This window comes from Labeo rohita, chromosome 5, assembly GCF_022985175.1.
Source record: "Labeo rohita strain BAU-BD-2019 chromosome 5, IGBB_LRoh.1.0, whole genome shotgun sequence".
Classification (NCBI taxonomy): Eukaryota; Metazoa; Chordata; class Actinopteri; order Cypriniformes; family Cyprinidae; genus Labeo; species Labeo rohita.
In genome coordinates this window covers 24,806,287-24,825,432 of record NC_066873.1, presented here as the reverse complement: position 1 = coordinate 24,825,432, position 19,146 = coordinate 24,806,287, and the positions used below count along the sequence as shown (strand labels likewise).

The following is a 19,146-nucleotide window of genomic DNA, read 5'->3' as shown; positions in this document are numbered from 1 at the left end:
CTAGACTACAATTTTAGACAATGAGTCAGCAACATCCATCATCTCACAGCTCCACTTAGAGGAACAAAGACAGAGAGAAACACAAGATAATGTGAGATTGATGAGAAGAAACATGAGAGAGAAGAGTAAGGACATCAGAAAGTGTGTGTGTGTGTCTTACTTCACAAGTGTTATAGTCCTCTGAGTCCAGTAGTAAACAGAGTTTAGGCAGAAGCTCTGGCCAGTTCTGTAACTCCCCTTTAGACGCTATAGTTGTGATCAGAATACCTGAGGAAATCAAACATATGCACAATGATGCACCATTCATACCAGCCTAAAACACAGTTCACATTACCAACTGCCAAAAGCAACTGGCTACACAAAAATCAAGCTATAAATAAACAAAAAAAGAGGAATGATATATTGTATGCTGTGTTTTGAGAGATGTCAGGTAACCATAGAAACACAGCACTGCATTCCTCACAACAGTCTAATCACAATCACAATCACAAAAGACTAATTCAGATACGCTGTGTTTTCTCGGACACAGAGTCAATAAATGATCTTACATCGAAAGCAACAACACAAAGCCAGACACAGACCCCAAAGGCATAATATTGTTTGTCATGATGGCAAAAGGTGTGGCTCAGAGCCAGACAGTAAATGCTTTGTCGGCCTGTACTCACCCACTGTGGCTCTAATGAGCGGTGAGGAGTCTCCAATGTTCTGCAGACACTCGTTTTTGATGAAGTCAGACACGCCGTTCGGGAAGTTCTGGTAATGGGCTTTAACGTTGTTCTTCAAAATGAGACCACTGAGAGATCGAGTGGGCTCGTCTATGAGAAAGAAAAGGATGAGAAACTTTACTTTTTAGACTGGGTAGAAAATACAGCCCTGGGCACAAGACACAGCACTAAAAGAATGAAAGAACGAATCAAAAAATCCACAGGGATAAACAGAAATAGCGGTTCATGCTACAAGAATACAAATACAATTAGATTACAAATACAAAGGTATTTAAAATGTCATACTATATTAAAAACAAGTCATACAACCTTAAATATGATAAAATAATGTAATATAACAACAATTATGCCAATTACAAAAAGTTGCTTTAAAAATTGCTTGCAAGAAAAAAAAAAAAAAGAAGAAGAAATAAAAGAAATAAAGAAATAAAACTACAGCCCACACAGGGAAAAACAAATCCTTACTTTTGAGCCTTGAACTTGTTAGGGGACGTTAATTAATTAATTAATAATATAATATAATTCTATTAAATATAGATAGATCAAATATAATATAATATAATATAATATAATATAACTCCAATAAAAATGTTGTGTAAAAATGCAATAAAAAAGTAAAAAATAAATAAGTACATTCATTTATTCATTTATTCATTTATTTTTATTTAAAACTTACTGTTTAGTCCTGAACTGATCTATAATAATATATTACATATTATATTACCAATAACATAAGCTGGACAAATATTCTGACACTTAGGTTGTTTGAGAAAAATTGAAGTCAATTATTAAGATCAAATTAAAATAAATAAATCTACAGCCCAAACTACAAAAAAAAAAAAAAAAAAAAAAAAAAAAAAGATCATAAAGATAAAGATTATTACTGTGCTCCGAATTGGTTTGGTAGATGCTTAAAGAAGATTCTGTTTTTAAACATAATATAATATAATATAATATAATATAATTTAATGACACCAATAAAAATGTTGTTTAAAATAATATAAAAATAAACAAGTAATAAATAAATAAATGTGTTTATTTATTTATTTTTTAAGAACTGCAGTCCACACACAAAAAATCTTACTATTTAGCCTTGAACTGACCTATAATAACATAATATAACATAACATAACACAACACAACACAATATAATATAATATAATGCCAATAAAAATAAGTTAAAAATAAAAAATAATACCAGAAAAGTTTAAAAATAAATAAATAAATAAATAAATAAAAAATAAAACTGCAGCCAGATTTTACCAAATTAAAATAATAATAATAATAAACAAATCTTTCTGTTGAGCTCTGAACCGATCTAGTGCTATTAAATATTATATTATATTACATTACATTACATTGCATTATATTATATTATACATCAGCTGGAAAGTATTTTGACACTTAATATGTTGTTGTAATAAAATAATGTAAAAAAACTTTGTTTAAAATAAATTAAACTCAGTCTACAGCCCACACTGAACTAATTGTTGAATTCTGAACTTGTTTGGTGGATGTTTAATAAAGAACCTTCTGTTTTTAAATGGACCTCAGGCTAATTCAGGGAAAGAGAGAGAGAGAGAAACACTGATAGATGAACTAGTGTTGTTTCTAAACATGTTCTGTGACCTGGGGCTTGACAGAGGACATAGATTCAAAGGTCAGTGCAGCTAAGCTCCCAGTGCACTTGACAGATTACCACTGACCTGAAGTCACAGCAGCTCTACAGGCACTGGCTTCAGAAAACACTACTGAGACTAAACACCCTCTTCTTCTTGACTCAACTCCCACCCCTCATATCAGATCCACTCCGTCTAGTAATTGGAATATAAGATTATCTCCTAATATACTACACAAACTGCCTTGGCAAACCTCATAAACTGCAACAAACCACAACGCAGACCGACAACAGGCAAGTTCCTGCACCTACTTGCACTGCCCACATCCCACAGTGTGTCTACATAAAAATGAAAGGGTTATATACACTGACTATCACACACACTCAATGTTATTAAATTAGAGAGACCCATATTCCTCCAGATACCCCTAATGAACAAATCACATCATCATAAATCTGAATAAGCCACATCTCAAAGCAAATGTAATACAATTAATTAATGGTAGCAAGCACATCTTACCTTCTGTCTTTAGCTTTGTGAGCACAAATATCAGGTAGTTGTTGAAGTCCGGGTATTGATTGAGCTGCTCAAGTTTCTGTGGTGCACATTAAGAAAAGGCATACAGACCACAGGGATAGAGGATAATGCAAACAGCAGGGGGAAATGTGCATCCGCACACGTACTTAATGGCAAACTGCTTTCTGTTTACAGTAGATGGACGATTACATCAATGAACCCGTCATACGCCAATGGTATTATACGCAAATGATATGAAAAATATCATTTAACAACCAGTAAAGTAAATATGAAAATGGTTTTATGGGATTGAAAAGAAAATACACTTGGGATGACAAAATAAAAAAACATAATTCAGTAAGTCTGAACTGTGTGTGAGAGAACTGTGTAGAAAATGCACAGAAGAACTAACTCAGAGCAATAGAAATTGGTCTCCCAAAAAAGCAAGAGATACGCTGAGTCACTGAGGAGTAAAATATAAATGAATATAAAGAAGCAGTCTCATTCCAGTTTTACTTTGAAGCACATTACTCAAATTTTCATTAAAAGAGTCAATTGTTAGAAATGCTATTAAGCACTTTTATTAGAACACTGGCACATCTTAACCTGCAAACCTGACCCCACAGCTACCATTTAAAGAAAAAAGCTAAAAGGACACATTTACTTCCAGAATGAAAATTTCCTAATAATTCACTCACCCCCTCAGATGTTCATGTCTTTCTTTTTTCAGTAACAAAGAAATTACATTTTTTGAGGAAAACATTCCAGGATTTTTCTCCATATAGTAAACTTCATTGGTGGTCAAAGGGTTGAAGGTCCAAATTGCAGTTTCAATGCAGCTTCAAAGGGCTCTACACGATCCCAGCCAAAGAATAAGGTTCTTATCTAGAAAAACAATGTCATTTTCTTCAAAAAAAGAAAAAGTAATTTACTTTTTAACCACAAATGCTCGTCTAGCACATGCGCATCTTCACACATTGAGCAATCACGTTGGAAAAGTCACACGTGGTTAGTTCTTCAGTGTACTTCGATTAAAAAAAGATAGGATAGGGCAAAAACTCGATCTCATTTTCTCCTCCAACTTCAAAATCGTTGTTTTACCTTTTTTTTGTAAAGGGCGTTTGACTTTCTTAGCACAATTGCTTTGTAAACACTGGGTCAATACTTCTGCCTATGTCACGCGTGCGTGTGAGTTCAAAGTAGTGCAAGGTGAGCATTTGTGGTTAAAAAGTATATAAATTTGTATTTTTGTTAGAAAATGATAATTGTTTTGCTAGAAAAGACATATTTCTCAACTGAGATCATGTAGTGCCCTTTGAAGCTGCACTGAAACTGCAATTTGGACCTTCAACCCATTGATCCCACTGAAGTCCACTATATGGAGAAAAATCCTGGAATGTTTTCCTCAAAAAAAAATGTATTTCTTTTCAACTGAAGGAAGAATCTTGGATGACATGGGGGTGAGTAAATTCATTCCGGAAGTGAACTAATCCTTTAACATGACAGTTGACCAAAAAAACAAAACTGTCCCTATTTGCTTTCCCTCAGGTCCTTCCAAACCTGTATGACTTACTTCTTTAGTAAAATACACAAGAAACCAAAGGGTAATGAAAACAGTTTGGGTTATCATTGACTTCCATTATGTGGACAAAAAAAGTATATAGTGGGTTTTCACGACATGTTTATCAACCTGCATTTTGGCAACACTGAATGTAAACAATGCCACTGAACCAAACAAAACTCGCATAATTGGCTGATTATTGCTGCTGAAAATAGTAAATTATTGTCCTATTTTGGGCTGTACTAATCGGTCAGATCGGGAAAAACATTTGTCATAACAAATCAAGGAGAAGAGTGCAAAAAACTGTCTGAGGAACAAAAGGCATTTATGGTTGGCCAAACTAAACCAGGATTTACAGTGCAAGAATCTTGACAACATTTGTGTTTGTTCATATAATTTCTGATCAGGTATGTGAAATATTAGGCTAATAATACTACTTAATTTATCAGTATCTTAATTAATACTATGTATCTTTACTATATAACTAGTTTATCAAAATATTGTGCTCTTTCCTGTCCTTCTCTACATTATTTAGCAGCTTCCACACATTTTTTCCATGGTTTAGACAGCATAAATTAGCAGAACAATGTATTCAGTAGAACATTAACTGAGCAATCCATGCTGTTGTTTACATCTGAGTATCGCCAATATGGCCGCGCACGAAATCGTAATGTAAGTGCAAACCGTCTATTCATTTACGTTCTACAAAAGAAAGTAAGCCATATAGGCTTGGACCTTGCTACTCTTTAGTCAAATAATTTACCACTTTCACAATTCAACAAAATACGTGGGTTATTTATGTACCTTATACATTTGTTGTGACATTATTTTTACCTGAAATTAAAAAACGCACATGTACAAATCATGTAAGTTTTAGCATAAACATGCGTAGCATTTTCTCATCTTCTCCTTTCAGTCAGACAGCTGTATATGATGGACAATAACGATGCATAATTTGGTAGATTAAGAGGGCGTCACAGTTCACTCACTGACACATCTTACTCTCCCTGTGTGGAATAAAGACTGAAACATCGCTAATGTCAGATGTCTTTGTCTGAGCCGCATCTGATTATGTGCCAGCACGATAACAATACTCGCGTCACTGCAGCTGGAGGTCCGTCTAATCATAAGCTGCGTCTCGTAACATAGTGAGGAGCCTACATAGACAACAACTCAATTTGAAGTGTTCCAAACGATGCGAAGACATGCTGTCTAATCTAGGTTTTGCACATAACCATAACGTTCATTATATCAGATGATAGTTTATAAATAATCTCAGAGTTGTGTGTTCTGTAGGCAGTTGACACACAACAGCTGGACCCGCTTAAACAGACAGTTCACCTCAAAATTAAAATTCTGTCATTTACTCATTCTAATGTCGTTCCAAATCTATATGACGTTGATATTTTAAAAACTATTGTTAAGTAAACTGCACTGACACCAATTGACAGCTATTGCATTGACAAAAAAACGCTAAGACGTTTCTCAAAATGTCTTCATTTATGTCCACAGCAAAGTCATAAAGGATTGGAATAACATGAGAGTGAGTAAATAATGACAGATGTTCATTTTTGGGTGAACTATCCCTCTTAAGTTAAACACTCCCCGAATGACAGCCAGCGAAACCTACTGACACCATACAGACATTACCCTAATCTAAACATAAAATATAACCCAACCACATAAAACAGCCTCTGTGTGTTTCAGATCTCATAAACATACTGAGGTTTGAGCTAATCACAGGCCAACTCCTTCTGAAATTCAGCCACCCCCTTGTTCACCGCCCTTCAGCGCTCTGTTTGAACAGCGAGGTAAAGGATACTTGTTGGACGGATCGTTGCGTGGATGTGTCGGGGGACTGTGATTCCTTGAGCAGCTGTAAGATCTGCTGAAGTCCCTGCTCGTCGGGTTTCCACTGGCACTCCATCTTGTATGGCTGGAGCCTCTCTCTCTCTCTGTAGGCGCACAGATCTACACCCTTTCACATCAAATAACGGCCTCCACCTTGACCTTCAGTTTCAAGACAGGTTGTTATCGAGAGGAAGATGAGGAAGACGCCTCTGCGAGAGTTTACTGTGGATAGACCCGGGTGAAAATGAGCGTGTTTCGCGGGTGTGTGTTGTTGGTGACGCTAGGCTAGCTTACATACATGGACTCGGTCTGGTCCGGATCACCGCACATCGACAGCGATAAGCCTCTGTGCTGCACCGTCCAGGTCCTAGCGCCTGTCGAGTCGACGGATGGAGGGACTTGGCGGGGAAACCCTACATGTGACCCCAAGAAATAACCGCGACAAGCCCGGCTAGCTCAGTCGGTAGAGCATGAGACTCTTAATCTCAGGGTCGTGGGTTCGAGCCCCACGTTGGGCGAATACTTTATTTAGATCGCTACGTATGCGGCATTGAACAATAATTACAATACAAACAGACCAAACAACGTAAGTAGGTGCTAGTGTAAAATATGAAAGGGATGGTTAACCCCAAATGAACGTTTTGTCATCATTTACTTGCCCTCAGTTTGTTATGAACCTGTATAATATTCATCTGTGGAATATAAAAAATGTTTCTACATTTTTTTTCCTTTCAATGGAAGTCAAAAGTAACTAAAACTGTTTGCTTACCAACATTCTTAAAAATATCTTGTTTTGCACAGGTTTGGAAGGACATGAGGGTGGGTATCTGATGTCAGAATTTAATTTCTGGGCAGGGTTGCCAGGTTTTAATATCAAAACCCACCTTATCATTTTTGTCAACTCAAAGTTCTGGAGAGTCAAGGGCTTGGTTTCACAAGCCAGGATTAAGTATTTTTTTTATAAATGTGGCTTAGAAAAAACATTACTGGTGTGCATCTTGAGACAAAACAAAGGCACTGATATTTTAAGATCAGTCAGTGTAAGTTTCTTTCAGTTGAAACAGCTCAGACTTACATTTTAGTCTGGGACTAGGCTTAAGCTTTGTTTATGAAAGCGGGGAACACGTTTTTAATTTCTGGGCAGGGTTGCCAGGTTTTCACAACAAACACCCCCCCAAGTTGTCTATGTCTATTTCATTTTGGCGGGGTTCCTCTGGTAAAATCCGCATTCCATGAGCTAAATATCACATTATTGAGGTCGCTTTAATTGCTTTAACCCACAGACATACAAAAAACAACCCACGGCAACAGTGTTAAAGTAGCGCAATCCTGCGGGAAAACCATGGACTTGGCAACACTATTCCTGGGTTAACTGTCCTTTTAAGACTCATTAACTCAAATAAAAAAGAAAATAGACGTTTTGAATTAACAGAAAACCTGATTATCAGATTTGAATGAAAACACAAATTAAGTTTCAGACTATAATTAACTTAAACATACAATTTTAAATGCATAATTTTCACTAAATTTGCCCATTTCTGTCAGCTCAAAGTTCTGGACAGTCAACATGTTTAAATACTCAATACTAACACAGTGTTTGTCAAAATATAATGTCTTTATACATTTCATGCATGCATGACATTTTGGCCACATACAAAACAACCACCCATTTACCTTCCAGAGAAACTTCTTGCATACCTATTTTGTTTAGAAGACATACAGCAAAACATTTTTAACAAATAAATACTCTTAAGGAAATTAAGAGGGTTCAGTCATCACCTGATTGCTGTTCTATTCACATTTCATACATTTCCTCAAAAAGGAATACAAAACTGCACAACATGCCAAACTAGCAGAACATCACTTTATTAAAGTGATTTAATTCCTTACTTGATTTTAACAACTGAAGGTAATTGTAGATGGCATACAACATGAGGAGGTAGAGGATGCCAAAGCCTGAGCGTGAATTGGCTGTGTCTTCAGAGTGTGCAGGTCAAGGATACATCATTGCTCTTGTAATATAATACACTAAAGCTGGGAGTCTTGAACTCTCTATGGGTTTACTCTAACAGTAGTGTGGACTGCAGAGTTCTGCGAGTCCTTCGGCTGGTCCTTCTTTTCTGGTCTAATATTCCCAGAGGCCTCCTCCTCCTAGGAGTGTGACACAGGAAATCATCGATGGTCTGCTTGGTGATCTGGTCGGACTCCTCTAACCATCTCACCACCTGCTCCACCTTCCCCTCCCACAGTCCACCAGCACTCTTGTTCCTCAATACATTAATCTAAGAGAGCAGAAAAGAACAGATGACAGGGAGAGAGAGAGACAAGAATGGGAGAGGAAAACAGATTAAAACAAGCTTTACAATCTGCCCTGTTTTAATCTAATTAATGCATCCATGCTGAATCAAAGTATTAAGCATTCTCTTTCAAAAAATAAAAAATCTTACTGCCCACAAATTTGAAAGAGTAGTGTAAACTGTGGTAAACTGACTGAGTTTGTTTTAAATTACTAACATCGGTGATTACATAAATCCATTTGTGTTACTTAATAGTTTTAATGACTTTACTAATACTCCTAAAATGACTCCTAATAGTAATTGAGGTGTTTACTGTAGGTGTGTCCAAACTCAACTGGTATATCTGATATCTTACCACTTCCTGAGAGAACTCTGGTTTCTTCACAAACACCGGAGTCTTTGACACTAGGGCTGTTGTGAGGGCAGAGACTGCTTCTTTCATGGATCCTTTCATGGCCAATATGAGAACCTACAAACAAAGCTGTTAACAAATGCAAGCTCTCTTTCAAAGCCTGATTTAGATACAAACACACTTACCCTTAGGTTTTGGCACAGCCGACTGTCTGTGCTCATGATCTGAGAGTAGAATGCCTGGGCTCTTTCTATATCATTCTACAACACACATCAAGTAAAAAGAAAAATAAGTGATTTACTGTTAATATATCAAAATATGCAACATTGTCTGTGATTCAATGATGATTTCACAATATCTGAATGTGGTATAACTACTAAAATCAAAAATTAAACCCACCTAGTTGATTTATAAGACATTACATAGTATGCAATCATCTTTTAAAGGATTAGTTCACTTCCAGAACAAAAATATATAGATAATTTACTCACACCTTTGTCATCCAAGATGTTCATGTCTTTCTTTCTTCAGTCGTAAAGAAATTATGATTTTTGAGGAAAACATTTCAGGAATTTTCTCCATATAGTGGACTTCTATGGTGCCCCCGAGTTTGAACTTCCAAAATTCAGTTTAAATGCAGCTTCAAAGGGCTCTAAATAAACCCAGCCAAGGAAGAAGGGTCTTATCTAGCAAAACGATCTGTAATTTTCTTTTTAAAAAATTTTATACTTTTTAACCTCAAATGCAAGTCTTGTCAAGCTCTGCAATGCGCATGCATACTCTGTGCACGCCAGTTCATTACAGTTATGGTATGTCGAAAAACTCTTATCTCATTTTCTCCTCCAACTTCAAAATCATCCAGAATCGCTGCAGAAGTACCGACCCAGTGTTTACAAAGTAAACGTGCAAAGAAGGGCATTTGACTCCTTAACAAAAAAGGATAATTTTGAAGTTGGAGGAGGAAACGAGACGGGAGTTTTTCGACATACCTTAACTGTCTTGAACCGCCGTGCCCAAAGTATGCATGCGCAACGCAGAGCTAGACAAGACGACTATTTGTGGTTAAAAAGTGTATAAATTGTAAATTTTTTAGAAAACAACCGATTGCTTCGGTAGATATAGTGATGGGAGAAACAAAGCATTTCGAAGCTTCGAATCAATTGAACCAACTGCTTCGCAAAATTATTTGCAGTTTAAAAAAAAACCACACGCTAGTGACATCTGCTGGTCAAAAGCATGTTAATGCAACAAAAACTCAGCATTAAAAAAACCCCATTGCAAATAGTTTAAATGTAATAAAAATAATAAAATACCACTAAATATGAAGTGTCTGTATAATCTGTGGTTTTTAAATTATTTTATATTAATTTGCAGGTCTTGCTTTGTTTGTTTTATGGACAGCTTCTATATAAAGGCCAGTAAGAGACTATTAACTAGTACTCATTCTTTAATTATGCAAATGTCTCTTTAAAATGTCTACAAACTGATGAAACTGATCCAAGATCAGGCAATAACCACAGACTCTTGTTCAAAGGGTTTGCCGCTGTGGGGCGATCTCAATAACCTTGCATGATTCACAGGTTTATGGAGATAGTTTTCCTCAAAAAACAATTTCTTTACAACTAAAGAAAGACAGACATGAACTATCTTGGATGACAAGGGGGTGAGTACATTATCTGTAAATTTTTGTTCTGGAAGTGAAGTAATCCTTCAATTTGAAATTAGACATAGATATTTCAGTCAGTTTACCTGTTTGAGAGCAAGAGCAGTTGCAAAGCAATAGGCATGTCGAGGGATGAGGTTGCCTTTTGTCTGACCTTCTTCCAACAGGGTCAAACAAATATGATATGACTTTGAAGTGTTCTGTCAAACCCAAGATACAAAAACAGTTTCTAATGATACTTCAATCCTGTTGTAATTGACATTACTCAAAATTACAGTGAGAAGCTACTGCTCAAAACATTGTACCTGTTTAGAAAGATTGTACACATTATTAGAGATGCACGATATTGGATTTTTGCCGATATCCGATATGCCGATATTTTTTCATCTCATTTTGGCCGATACCGATACCGATACCGATATATATCATTTTATTTGGAAAGTTAGTTTTTAACAATAACTTATTTGTTAGGATTAAATAAATAGTAATGAGTGGTTTACATTCAATCCCTTCTTTTTCATCAGTAGACTAGCATTATTTATGATCTGAATTTTGTGAATTAAGTTCACTTTTGCTATGTTATAAGCCGAATTTCGGATGCTTTCACTTTCGAATTCGCAATCTGAATACAACATTTCAAAACGAAAACAGAAAAGTAGAACTAAACTGGGTGACTGTGAGGGTGCTTTGCGGGACATGAACAGGACATAATTCATTGCTACAATTTCTTAATTCGTTCCTATGATTTATTAATTTATTAATTTGTAAAATGAGGGAACGAATTAATATGTAGCATTAACGAATTGTTAATTTATTCCCACGAAATATTTTATTTCCCACCCGCAATTTATCACAGTAAGAGATACGAAAACATGGATTAAAAGTGAATGACAAGAAAATAAACCTAAGAAATTAAAGGGTGAGACGGTGAGGATTTGGGAAAATAAAAATATTAAGTTATGTGGCAATTCGTGACCAACTGGCAAAACAGTACACTTTTTCTGCACAAGAATACCAACATGTTTACCTTCTCTGGTTTAACAAGCGGTCTTTTACCCTACTCGAAAACCAAATCCTCCGTCCGTCATCGTTTCCAGAATAGTCGCGTCCTTATTGCCGTCACCACCTGGCTCGTGCTGACACTACAAATACAAACCAGGCTCTACACCCGAAGCGCTCACAACGAAAACTACTCTTCGCGTGATCAGTGAAATCCTGAATATGCCACGGCTTTGTAACTCTGTAACCCGCGCTGTATGGAGCAGTGCGACCACGTCAAATTTTAACTTGCACATTTAAAAAAAAAAAAAAAAAAATGTGACAGTTTTGCTCAGTCTAGAGCCCTGCAATACAAAGGCATTCAACATGGAAAGAAAGTAATAGAAATGTAGTCACTAAGTCATGTTTAATTATAATTTCTAATTATTTTATACCGTGCACTGCGCTCTGACAGGGCTGCGGAACACGAACATAATTATTTCCTACAACTTGTTAATTCGTTCCTACGTTTTATTAATTTATTAATTTGTAAAATAAGGGAACGAATTAGAAAGTCGTAGTAACGAATTCTTAATTTATTGCCACGAAATCTTTTATTTCCCACACGCAGTTTACCCGCATAAATGATACGACAACATGGATTAAAAGTAAATGACAAGAAAACAAACCTGCGAAATTAAAGGGTGAGACGGTGATGATTTGTGAAAGAAACTATAAATATTATTAAGTTTGTGGCAATTCGTGACCAACCGGGAAAACAGGACACACAACCGCTTATGGCTTTAAATGTATTGGCTCGAACGGCATGAATCCAAAAGTATGGTCGCTACTAACATTTGCCTGCTAACCAATTATTTAACTTATAAAGAATGCTTTGTACCTCACTTGTGTCATATTCACGAAAAATGTTTCATATGAGCAACAGTGTGTTTTGCCGTTGCGCCGCCGAAGAAAGAGAATTCACTGACCGCGCGCCGTAATTACTTTTTATTTTAAATGCAGATCATGTCATGTGCAAACACAGCCATTGGGTTTCAAAATACAACAAAGAGCACCATAAAACCATTTAAAATGTGCATTTAGCGATCTAGTGACTGGATATGAAACAGGCAACAGTAAATTATCCCAAATGGAACAACGGAGCGTTTTCTCCTACAGCCACTGCTGCCACTGCACGTGCTATTGCTTATGCATCATTCTGTATGTGTATTCTCAGTTTAAATGCAGCGATCCAAAACAGTGAATCTTCTCCTCATTCAGTCAAAACTTTGCTTCAAGAATGAGCCACACTGCTGACATGATCTAATCCCTAGCACACCCTTAGCACATGTGAGTTAACATATTCATCTTATCGGCAAAACCTATCGGCATAATTTTTCATATCGGGCCGATGCCGATATTTACATTTGAAGTCATTATCGGCCGATTCCGATATCAGTCCGATAATATCGTGCATCCCTACACATTATACATGTTATTGTTTAGTATGTGCTGAAATTAGATTACATTGCTTTTACCAGTTTATAACACGTAGCAAAGGCTAGCATGAAGGTGTCTTTGTTGAACGGCACTCCTTGTTTTTTCATCTCTCCCACCACCTCCAGGCCACCTGTGAGAACACCATCAGTGACCCACATCACATAGACTGAAACCATGGCAACAACAGACAGACCATTTTACATTTTTGCAGATATGAAGCAGCATTGTTGAAGGATTTGATTGTGGAGATCACTTCTCTCATGAATCTCAAATAAGCATCTGTCTTCTGGCTTTTTAAATATTTTACATTTTCAGATGCTTCAGCTCTTTATCTCACAACATTTTTGAGCCAACAGCAAAGGCAACGGTAGCACAATACAAATCTTAAGGATTGTTTCATACTCCAGCAGAATGGAAAGATAAGCGAAAGAAACTTACTTTTGTAACATTTTTTAGTGAAAAGCATGTCGATCGCAATATTAAAGGACGTAGAGTCCGAAAAGAATCCTCTGAGAGCCTATGCAAAAAAAGAAAGAAGTAAAGACAACGTCAAATATCACTACAATTTGTGTACATAGTCATGGCATACAATTTGTGTTCATTTTCACGTACTGGATCTGTCAGAGTTCTGGCTCCCAGGTCCTCTAAACCTAGCTCATAGCATAACCTCATGAAAAGAGGGCCAAACTTGAACTCCCCGAATGCCATGTTACGATTCTCTTCATGGTACCTGGAATGGACAGAAATAAAAAGATAACAGTGTTACAATACATATAAAAACATATTCATATGCAGAAATTACACAGATATCAAAATAATGTCTAATACTAACAGAATACTATTAGATATTGTTAAAAAAATTAAGATTAATATTATACTAAATGCAGCTGAATTTGCTCTTTTGGTAAACACAAATATCTTTATCACATAAATAGTGTTCATTTCTCCACATGCAGTTTTACCTGTACATAGCATTTCTCGCCATAAAAACATCTTCAACAGACTGGCATAAATATAGAAGTATTTTCAATTCATCCTTTAAAATGAGCTGTTTTTTCTCCATTTTCTGATTTACTGTATCAAAGTAATAACCTGTTTAAGAAAAAAAAAGTGACATTCAGGGCAAATGACAAAATAACAATTGAATGTGTAATTTTGCCTTTTGTTATGTTGTATTGGCAATTAAAGGAAAAGTCCACATCCAAAACAAAGATTCACATATAATTTACTCACCCCCTTGTCATCCAAGATGTTCATGTTTTTCTTTCTTAAGTCATAAAGAAATTATGTTTTTTGAAGAAAACGTTTCAGCATTTTTCTCTGTATAATGGATTGATATGGTGCCCCGATTTTGAACTTCCAAAATGTAGTTTAAATGCAGCTTCAAACGATCCCAAATGCGGTTATAAATGATCCCAGCCGAGAAAGAAGGGTCTTATCTAGCATAACGATCAGTTATTTTCATAAAAATAACACAATTTATATATTTTTTAATGTCAAATGCTCGTCTTGTCTTACTCTGCCTGGACTGTTTTTTTTCCGGTTCATGACAGTTAGGGTATGTCGAAAAACTCCCATCTCATGTTCTCCCTCAACTTCAAAATCCTCCTATATCGCTGTTTTACCTTTTTTGTTAAGGTTGTTTGATCTTCTTTGCATGTTCACTTTGCAAAGACTGGGTCAGTACTTCTGCAGTGATGTAGGATGATTTTGAAATGATTTTTGAAGTTGAGGGAGAAAATATGATTGGAGTTTTTCGATATACCCTAACTGGCTTGAACCAGAATACACAGAGCAAGGCAAGATGAGCGTAAGTATTTAAATTGTGTTTTTTTTAAAATGAAAATAAACAATCGTTTCACTAGATAAGACCCTTCTTCCTCGGCTGGGATCGTTTACAACGCATTTGGGATCGTTTGAAGCCACATTTAAACTGCATTTTGGAAGTTCAAAATCGGGGCACCATATCAGTCCATTATACAGAGAAAAATCCTGAAATGTTTCCCTCAAAAAACAAAAATGTTTCCCTCAAAAATTTCTTTACGACTGAAGAAAGAAAGACATAAACATCTTGGATGACAAGGGGGTGAGTACATTATATGTGAATCTTTGTTTTGGAAGTGGACTTCTCCATTAAGACAGTAGTGAATATGTAGGGCATGAATATTGCGATAGCATCATGCATCACCGCCAGCCATGATTCATTGATTCTACATTACGTCAAATTATCTGATAACAGAGATAATGAGATAAATAAAGTAGTACTCAGCTGGTCATGCGATCTCAGCATGCCAGCCCCTAAAAGGCAACCCACTTTCATGTAAAATAAACCAGCTTTTGTTAGGCGGCTGATATGACTGCAGTCTGAATGCAATGTCATGTGGGTGTTAATGTTTTTAAATATTTTTGAAAAGTTCAGTTTTTTTAATAAGACAAATATGACTGTTGAGTGCAGCTTTAAAGTAATGAGATTCAAACCTCAGAAAGTGTTACAATAATACTTCAAACATGCAAAATAATGCCTGCCTTTTGATCCTGATACTTGGTGGGCAACAGCAAGTTTCCTCTGCTGAAAATCCTGCAGCTTCACCACATCTTCAGACAAGAGGTAACGTTTAGCTGAAAAGAGCATTTGTAAACAAGTCAGTTTCTCAACAACTATTAGAAAACCCAAATGTTAAGCTGTGTCAGGGGGGCTTGTCATTTGTTTGACCACCTTAACCACATTTAAACCCTACTGAACAAAAACTTAAACTAGCTAAGTTAATTTTAGCGGGCTATGGGCACTTTTTACCCTATCAGGGTGGGAAGAAAACTTAGGGGCGTTTTTAGGGGCAAAAAGACAATCCAGGTACATGTGAAAAGGGGGGGCAGTATTAATTCTGATTCTGATTAATTCTTCAGTCCTTACATATTTTTATCTGTGGGGACAACAGTGTTGTAATCACGTCGATATATATTATTTACACTTCGGTGTGTTATGTGTTTATTCTCAAATAGCACAACTACTCTGACACTAGCCTTGACTTACAGCGCCACTTTCTACACTATGTTCGCAGTTCTTTGGCTAAAGCCAGCCTAAACGGAGACCAGCGTTATGTGCATATTACCTCCATGTCGGCATTTTAAACAGTCTGATTTAATGGCTCCTCGAAGCACTGCTACTCTGGACGAACCGGTCAGTATTATACGGGCGCAGGCATTCAATCCTCGCAGCGCCATGTCTGTCTGAACTCACGCAGCAGTCACAGTGTGCACTTTCTATCAGTCTTGAATATGCGAATGAATATTTCAACAGGTAGAATGATTTTGATATATTCATTAAACAATATATACTCATAGTTTTACAGCACCTTAATAAATGATATATATTATTAGCGAAACAAACGTTTAAAAAGTATTTTACTAACAGGGCACCCCCGTTTTAGGTCAAAATGGAATATTCCAACGTGGCGCTCTCCTGTTAACTGGTATGTTTACAATGCGAGTATTACATTATTTATGTTAAAATAGGGAAGCATATTTTAATATAGACAATGCGTCGATTGTGAATGGGGAGAGACTTTTTCAACAGTGGTTTAAAACGCATTTTTACTGGTAATTTACACCCTACGCACTACAGTGTATCTGTTATAGCAACAGTACCTTCTGAATCAGCAGATGGCGCTATTGACCACATGCTACACACTCCTTTGAGATAATTATTAGATTAAAATTGAGGAATACACAACTGTTTCTAGTTAAAATAACTAAGCACATAACAATTTTGGCGGAGACGGATAGATTTGACTGATCTGTGATTGAAAATGATTCAATAGTTTGTTTTAATAAGAGCACTGCTAGTTGGACTCTAATAAGACATTCCTTTGAGACGGATTCCCTAGATATACTTGCACAGTCTTTCTGTCTGCAGCTCTCTTGTATTACAATAAAATGAAGAGCTATTAGTGGAAAAAATAAAAAGCTAAATGTGTCTTTGCTTCCTTTTTTGCTCATCTGTTCTAACCACACAGCAGGAGATAATCAATTATCAGCTGGATAATTGCCCAGCTTCTTTTCTCTGCATTGAAAGGTCATCATTAATGGCTGTGAGACAGAGAGGGAGTTGTTCTAATGCATATGCCACAATAATACATCATGTGTGATCAAATGTTCAGTAGGGAAATTTTGGCAAAGCAGGTTTGGTTTAAAAGATTGCATGTCTGGTTTGTGTTAAGATGTCATGCAGTGACATTGCATAAATTGAAATTATTAGCTTGATCTGAATGCATCTTAAAGATAAAGAAGTCAGAGAATCCTTGGTGTGACCCTGTAGTTTTTGATGCTTGTACTACGTGGACTATGTAGATAAATCCTTAGATGAGCATTATATTTAAAGGGGTGTACTAGGGTCATTGAATTTGGCTCTGTGATTGATGACTGTACAGGATTGTCAGGGATTGAATTTGTGGCTGTAGCCAAGGGCGTCTTCTCTGTTAAGCTAGACAGTGTTCCTGCATGATAACTCATTTTGATGGGTGGACATTTCCATGCGTTCTGGTATACACAGGTACATGCAAAAAGCAGGAAAAAAGGCCTAGCTAGTTATTTTATAGGGTTGTGTTTCAAAAGACTTCTGAGCTGATTTGACATTAAAAGGAAATTGATATTTGATTGCTCACAGCTCACATCACTGTGAGATCAATTACAAGATATGACGACAGTGCAAACACACTGGGGTTTTTTTTTTCTCTGAGATGGAGGGCAAGATCTGCAAGTAAACATTAATGTGTAGCTATACTTTAGGGACAGTTTTGTCTTCAGACATGAGCTAAATCTAACCAAACCTTCCTATGGGGAAATTTAGAAATGTCCTTAATTGGAAAGTGACTCTAAGAGTGCTAAAATGCTAAATGTTTTTATTTAGAGGTTAGTATTTTGAGGCATTTTTGTAATGAGGTTTATATAAAACTATGTAAGCCTACACTACATACTTGTATATAAAATGTGTGTGTATGAGAGAGAGAAAGTGTGTGATAAATGTAAGATTTTAAAGAGAGACAGTAACAGAACAATGATTATGTTATACTTAGAGTCCTTGTGTGGTCCTGGTGGGACTCTGCTGAGCGTTTCCTTAGCAACAGCACCTCACCCCATTCAGCTGAGACTGTCTCTTGCCCAATTGGAGGCTGACTCTCAAGTGCGCTGGATTATTGATGAGATCCAAGATGGAGGTGTTCAAATGATGCTGTGAGAATAACATGGCTAATAACATAAATTCAGGACATCACTGATTTTTCCTGGCATAGAACGTGTACTGGTGTTCACTTATATTTGAGAAATTACAATACCATTCAAAACAGAGCAGTGTATTTCGTGTGCATTCTTGTGACCCTGTATGTATCTTTGTAGCATTACCCATCTTTTGTAGCACTATTCAGTGAATATAATTTGTTGTTTAGCAACTGTGCATTCATAACTGCTAATATTACATTTTTAACATAGGTTGGATGTGTGCATCTTCAATACCTACTTTTTTAAGAGGCCTTTATTTAAATAGTGAGATTTTCTTTTTTACCTTGTTACAAAATGCATTTAATGACTATTTCTTTCAAATCTGATGAAACCAAACTTCAATAAATAAATTTACATTTTAATACAGAATTCATCTTCCAGTTCCATTTATCTCTTATTTAAGTAACTGAAAGATACTAGAATGGAAAATGTACACTTGACATACACTACCAGTCAAAGGTTTTTGTACAGTAAGTTTTTTCATGTTTTATAAAGAAGTCTCTTCTGCTCACCAAGCCTGCATTTATTTGATCCAAAATACAGCAAAAGGAGTAATATTGTGAAATATTTTAATATTTAAAATAACTTTTCTATTTGAACATTTTTTAAAATGTAATTTATTCCTATGCTCAAAGCTACATTTTCAGCATCATTACTCCAGTCTTCAGTGTCACATGATGCTTCACAGAAATTAATACTTTTATTTAGGATGCTTTAAATTGATCAAAAGTGATGATAAAGACTTTTATAATGTTACAAAAGATTTCTATTTCAGATGAATGCTGTTCTTCTGAACGTTCATTTCATCAA

General features: G+C 36.0%; 2 protein-coding genes and 1 non-coding gene across 4 annotated transcripts in view; 1 reads left to right on the top strand and 2 right to left on the bottom strand.

The window, feature by feature from the left end:
* tnpo1 (transportin 1) overlaps nucleotides 1–6,624 on the bottom strand; it is a 32,429-nt gene extending 25,805 nt beyond the window's left edge. The window contains exons 1-4 of one of the 2 annotated variants that reach the window (XR_007827748.1): nucleotides 6,244–6,624; nucleotides 2,864–2,939; nucleotides 666–815; nucleotides 161–267 (exon numbers count right to left, since the gene is read on the bottom strand). Coding sequence is in view for 1 of the 2 variants with exons in the window: in XM_051109501.1 (XP_050965458.1) it covers nucleotides 161–267; nucleotides 666–815; nucleotides 2,864–2,939; nucleotides 6,244–6,348 (438 nt within the window). In the remaining variant the exon portion in view is untranslated. The remainder of the gene's footprint in view (nucleotides 1–160; nucleotides 268–665; nucleotides 816–2,863; nucleotides 2,940–6,243) is intronic. The other variant, XM_051109501.1, reaches the window with a different exon arrangement.
* A 93-nt stretch (nucleotides 6,625–6,717) lies between these two features.
* trnak-cuu (transfer RNA lysine (anticodon CUU)) lies at nucleotides 6,718–6,790 on the top strand. The gene has a single exon. It is a non-coding gene; the product is annotated as a tRNA-Lys (tRNA).
* A 1,005-nt stretch (nucleotides 6,791–7,795) lies between these two features.
* On the bottom strand, nucleotides 7,796–16,310 carry ptcd2 (pentatricopeptide repeat domain 2). Its single transcript, XM_051109507.1, has 10 exons — nucleotides 16,173–16,310; nucleotides 15,589–15,681; nucleotides 14,025–14,154; nucleotides 13,675–13,792; nucleotides 13,501–13,579; nucleotides 13,101–13,192; nucleotides 10,671–10,784; nucleotides 9,107–9,181; nucleotides 8,925–9,038; nucleotides 7,796–8,554 (listed from the first exon to the last, which is right to left on the bottom strand). Exons 1-10 carry the CDS (start codon nucleotides 16,282–16,284, stop codon nucleotides 8,333–8,335), a joined length of 1,149 nt encoding a protein of 382 aa, XP_050965464.1. The 5' UTR covers nucleotides 16,285–16,310; the 3' UTR covers nucleotides 7,796–8,332.
* Nucleotides 16,311–19,146: the final 2,836 nt, after the last annotated feature.

Coding starts and splice junctions, on each gene's coding strand:
- ptcd2 (XM_051109507.1), bottom strand. CDS start 16,284: ATGGCGCTGCGAGGATTGAATGCCTGCGCCCGTATAATACTGACCGGT. Junction 10,785..13,100: donor TTGCTACGTGTTATAAACTG/GTAAAAGCAATG, acceptor TGGGTTTGACAG/AACACTTCAAAGTCATATCA. Junction 9,039..9,106: donor GGCTGTGCCAAAACCTAAGG/GTAAGTGTGTTT, acceptor CTTTGTTTGTAG/GTTCTCATATTGGCCATGAA.